The sequence below is a fragment of the Labrus bergylta genome, chromosome 12 (genome assembly GCF_963930695.1).
Source record: "Labrus bergylta chromosome 12, fLabBer1.1, whole genome shotgun sequence".
NCBI lineage: Eukaryota > Metazoa > Chordata > Actinopteri > Labriformes > Labridae > Labrus > Labrus bergylta.
In genome coordinates, this window is record NC_089206.1 from 9,375,109 (window position 1) to 9,381,108 (window position 6,000).

Genomic DNA, 6,000 nt, shown 5'->3' on the forward strand with positions numbered 1-6,000 from the left:
TCGAACCCGGGAAACCCGCTTGGAGGACGATAGCCTCAGTACATGGGGCCCACGTACGAGTGCACTAACCACTGGCGCCCCAAATAAGAATATTTAAATGAAATCTTTCTCAACTTTAAGGACCAGGATTAAAGATTGAATTGCATTGTAGTCCCGGATTGTTTTCACACACAGGAATCTGATACAGGGTACTTTTAAAAAGTAAAGTGAACATCCAAACAAAAAAAAACAAAAAAAACAGATCTGAGCAATAAATTCAAATGAAGCATTAAGGCTAACATTATCAACGTAGCCTTTTTTTTTTTTTTTTTTTTTTGCCTTTGTTACCTTATAAGTATCTAAGGTAGCTATTTTCCTGTTTCTAGTCTGTAAGCTATGCAATGCTAACATACCTTTACTTCTTATTCAGTGGACAGACAGCCTTTATGGTATTGTTATCTGTAGTGAGGTTGCAGATTTAACTATTGTCCCTTTCTAAACATGTAAAAGAACCTAGAGTCACCTAGGCTACAGGACCTCTCTAAATCAAGTGCTTGGTTCGTCTCATAGGCTACTGAAGATGCAGCACAACATGCTGATACAGTAGAAACATAGAGGAGGATCTGAAAACTGTGAATATCAAATCATTAATTGCTGATGAAATCTATATGAGTATAAATACAATTATTGGCAAATTGATCTCCCTGAAGTCACTAGTCCTTTAAAAATCAGAGACTGTCAATATTGTTTAAAACATTTATTTTACATCAAATTGAGAATATATTAGCAAAGCTCTTTCACAACTACGTTTTTTTTTATATTGAAATATTTTTGGCAGGGGAAGTAAAAGTCTGTGAAGAAAATAACACATTTGTACTCAGCAAATATTCAGTGAGGCTTATTTTGATGCTTATACAACAACTGTATCAGCAATTCAACACCTTAGATCATGATGTGTAGCCATTAATATGCAGATTTAGGAAATATCCAGAAACTCAGCTCAAATATACTCCATGCATTAGAAAGCAAAAGTAAAACATCTTTGACTTTAAGTCTAAGTGTGACTTTGCGATCAGCATTTTTTAAGTTTTTTGAAAAGCGATCCCCTCCCTCTCAGTTGAGGATATAACACATCCCCTGCTAAATTTAAACAGCTTATTTACACTGCATACAGACTAGCTGCAGCGCCTGTCTCACATCTATATTAGGTACAAGAAGTCTGCCACATCGTCTGCAGCTGTCTGAGCGCTCTGTCGAACTTCCATGAGGACAGCGAAAACTAAAATGACACTGTGCTTTGTCACACTTCAGATTTTGAAAACTGTGTGGGGGTCAACATGGCAAGACATCACACACCAGTCGAAAATAAATCACGCTAATTATATCCAATTTGCGCAACTATGTCTCATCGCAGAGTCCTCGTGACGGTTATTATGCTGGGTCATCCTCATGTGATGGGAAGAGGAAGTGGGATACCTTCGATCGACAACAACTCTTCACACAAATTTCACATATTCCAAAGGAAACGGCATGAAATGAAATAATCTGCGACCATCCGGAACCTGAGAGTGCTTTTTCTGCTCTGCTCTGCCCCAACACCACACAGCTCAGATTCAGGCAACATATATGTGTAACAGCGTAATGACATTTCACTAATGAAGAAATTGGTTTAAAAAAAATGCAGAACTGGGTTAAAGGTTAAGGCTGCACAAGGCAAAGCGTTTTCCTCCCCCCCCCCTTCCTAAAGTGGTTGAATTTAGAGGAGGAAAAAAAATATAAACTACAAATCTGATACAAAAATGTCAAGAGCCAGAGGGGGAAGAAATAACAGGAATCCACTGAGCGCTGCAATGAGAGCTCTGTTTGCACACAGTGGTGTACTGTCCTCTGTGTGTCTCAGCCTCACAATGAAGCTACTGCTAAACAACTTTAGACATTTAGACACCAAATACAGATAACCAGACACCATCCTGTTAATAGATGTATTGTCGTCATCGCCGTCGTCATTGTCATCACAGAGGAAAAGTGGTGAGTTTGACAACTTCACTGTTATAGCACAGCTTTAATGTGTTTTTATGGTGCATTAAAATCCCCCAGACAACATATCCCTAAATAAACCTGGTAATATATTGTTTAACAATAGCTCTTTGTGAAGGCCAAAAGACTCTTAAAAGTTTCTTATGTTCAGCATGCATTAAGCAACCAATGTCAAAACATATATTAACTAATGAGGATGGTTAGTTTACACGTTTCCTTTTCATTATTCGTCGAAATAAATCAATTAAGACAAACTTTTTCTTGCTAAGTTAGCTGCAGATTGATGCCACTCTCATTTCTGTGCGCTCAAATGAAGCTACAGATAGCAGCTAGTTAGCTTAGTATGTCTAAGGCTAGGTCTGGCTCATACACTGTAGAAAACATGGATGTAGTCTCAGTGATGTCATCCGTCGATGGCGGTTGACGTGTTGAAAATGCTATCTGAACCACACCTATAGTAACAGGCAAAGAGGAGCAGTTGTGGCGGGCCTTGAGCCTCCGGACAAACAGTTACAGCGCACCCGCTTGCAGTCTGTTCAGTCATGCCCCTTATTATGCATAACTCTTAACCCGTCATTGACTCAAAAAAGGATGAGCATACCATGTGCTGATAATGACATGAGCTAATTAGAGCTAAATCATTTTTTTTGCACAAGGCTGTAAACACATTTATTTCTGCTGTCAAAATGGACATATTAATGTGCAGGGTGTGTGTGGAGCTTCCAGGTCTACTGGAGCCAGCCTTAAGCAGACCCTCGAGGGACTGCAGTTCTTTTTATGCATTAGTTTCATTTTTCAGGAGGTTGCTGCTTGGTCCGACTGTCCAAAATGTGAATAAATAATTCCCCTACTACGACCTCTAAGCTCTGTAGTAAATCAAAACCAGTGATATCTAGATACTGTAGGAGTCAGTGTTATCAGTGTGCGGTGCGAGAAGAAGCATTTTGGCTATGTTTACACTGCAGGCAAATGTGACCCAAATCCCAATTGTTTGCTCATATGTGACTAAGATTAGATCATTTTTACGACAGTTTGAAAAAGTCACATGGTATCTGACCTTAAATCACATTTGGGCCACTTTTGTATGTGATCCTAATTCACCTCAGTCTGAACGGCCAGATCGGAAAAACATGCGACTTTGACATCACCGTCATCACAGCTCTGCGTTGGCTGGACGGCGCGGGAGAAGGGGTGAAGGTAGTCAGTGGAGGGTCAGTCGCCCTGTATCCACGGCAACGATCACGATGAAGCAACAGACAACTCTCCTTTCATTCATGACTGACTGAATATCCCTCTGCTGTGTCTCATGAAAAACACAAAGTTTTTATATTTGTAATCATGTCATTCCAGTGTGTTAAGAAATGGTTTATGCGTTTGAGCTGTGTTCACAAAAATTCAGATGTTGTCCGAACCTTTTCAGTGAGGAGGACTTCATTTCATTTGTTAATAGGCTACGGGACAATCCCGAATTGAGGAGGGAAGAGTAGGAGAAGACAAAAGTAAACAATGTGATCAACGTGTCGTTTATCACATAATAAAGCAAGCAGTGAGAATACGTTTAAAGTTAGTGACAAACATAATAATAACTCTGATCTGTCTGTTTTTATGCTTTGTCTCTTACTGCATTAACAGTGTGATCCTTCCCATATTTTGGCGTTCACTCTGATATTGATTATTCTGACTGGCCGTGGTGGCTATAGGCTAACCTCGTTAGCTGTGATCAAGCTCTGCTACAAGCTAACTGGTATCATCAGCATCTATATGAAACTACTCTACTGTCATAAACGAAGAGGCCAAAAACGTTCAATAGCCAACACGACAAAGGACAAGAGAAATGTCTACAATCGTATAATAACATCACTTTGTTGCACACATGTTGTCAATTAAGACAAGACAAATGTACAGAAGGAGGTTAAAGGATTTATATGTGATTTTTTGATCACCAGCATGAAACCAAAACAACTCGCGCTGCGTGATCTAGAAACGCTTACGTGACATTTAAATAAGCAGTGAGTACAGTATGTTATTCTTCTTTCCTCTAGTCCCTCAATTAAACAACTTTTATACGTGAGTGGATGAGCCGTCTGGGCGATGTAAACAAACTGAAGTTAGGACTCGGAAAACTCAGAAAGCATCACAGACAGTGGGACTCCGGTGTTACACAGTCTGACAGGTGTGACAGTCATGACTCACAGAGTTACTTTCAGAGGATATACTTGATTTCTATTATATTTAAGAGTGAAAAATCACATATGAAGCCTTTAATGTCATTAAGCAAGTCCACTGGTGTTCATTTACAGATGCATCCTGATGGTGGATGATGGGCGATTCTGGAGTGAGAGATGGGCGGTACATGGCACTGGCATGGCTCCCTGCCGGCATGCCATCAGAAAAAGTAGGCAAGGCTGCTGAACTTATGGTGCCATGTCGCTAAACCAAGCTCACATGTAGCTGGGAAACTGGCATGCACAGGCAGGCCGATGCTCCTGAAGTGGCATGCCGGGCTGTAACCAGTTCACACAGTTCACACATCTGACACAAGCCATATTTAAAAAGTAATGTGAACAGCCAAACAAAAAGTAGGATCTGAGCAATAACAAAATTGAGCACGGAGGCTTGAAATGTAAACATGTAACGTTTGTTACCTTTTTAGGGAACTGCTGTTTTCCCATTTCTAGTCTCTACGCTCTGCTAAGATAACTCGTGCCTTAGAATCATATTCCTGCAGACAGTCTTTATGGTAATGTTAGCTCCTGCATCCTATTTAACAGACTGAAAGGTTGGTGGTTACTTACTCAGCCAACACATAGCAAAGAAAGCATAAAAGTGTGTTACTTTCTTAGCTCCCTGAACAGATACTTTAGCAATTTGGCTGCAGGGACGGCATCTGAATATGACATCATGCTTCCCAGAAACAGGATAAAAGGTCAGATCAAACCACAGACCTGACTCAACTCAATAATGATTATTTTTGGGAAGCCTTCCAAAGCTCAAAATAGCATTATTATAAGTCATCCTTTGTGTTTATGTTCTAAAACAGCACCAGAAGGCGGTCGATCGCACAGCATGAATTCTTTTAACATGGTTTGTTTTGTAAGGATTTGGAGGATTGTATGCTCAATGCAGCTGGAAAGTCTGACATGAGAGCTTTACATTTCTTTCAACTAACTGATTTCACCTGTGTGCAGTTTGTTGTGTATTTTAGCAACCATCCACAATTTGATGCATTTGTATTATTTGATATGCAGAAGGCTATAATAAGAAGAAATTAACTTAACAGTAACACAACTTTACTCAACATGTCATACAAGTAATTGCAGAACACATTGTCAGATTTTTTTTTTCCAGGGATATTAAGAAAGAGATTTAAGAAGAATCCTTGTAAAAACAAACCCGCCCATCAGCTTTTATCAGATACAACCATCGACACAAGTGAGGCAGAGCAGCAGCATCTCAGCCTGACCTGTCTGCTCCTCTCAGAGCTAATATTTGAAGTTGATGTTGACAAGACAACACCCAAGTGTTGCATAACTTCATGCCAGCAGGATAACCATAAGGAATGGGAGGCAAGTTGAATCCCACTGCAGAGGTGTAGCTCCAGAGATGTGCGTGAAGCAGCCTCACACATGCACAGACTCTGAACAACACTCACAAAGTCTGCCGCTTAATTATCACCTAAACACCAAAACCGCTGCAGCGTGGGAAATAACTGTCCTCAGCTGAACAACTGACCTGTTTTTCAAGGGCTGACTCTTCAGTTCGTAATACGTTTTCGGCTCCTCTTGAAACTCCTCTCCGACCTCGAAGTCGGGAACTATTCCCGATTCGGACTGCATGCTTGCAGGTGTTAACTTTTACAAACGTTGAAGCACTTTAAAAAAAAAAAAAACACGCAGACAGACCGATATTTGTGCCGCCGTACTTCGCTCAGTCAGTACCAACAACCGCTGTCAACGCAAGCCGCCTCTGTCCAGGACCCGGAGC

General features: G+C 40.6%; 1 protein-coding gene across 2 annotated transcripts in view; it reads right to left on the bottom strand.

Moving 5' to 3' along the window:
• The window catches only part of LOC109999982 (melanocyte inducing transcription factor), a 41,020-nt gene extending 35,020 nt beyond the window's left edge, over positions 1-6,000 (bottom strand). For both annotated transcript variants that reach the window (XM_065961567.1, XM_020655178.3), the window contains exon 1: positions 5,749-6,000. In XM_065961567.1, coding sequence (XP_065817639.1) covers positions 5,749-5,852 — 104 coding nt within the window. In that variant the 5' untranslated portion in view covers positions 5,853-6,000. The remainder of the gene's footprint in view (positions 1-5,748) is intronic.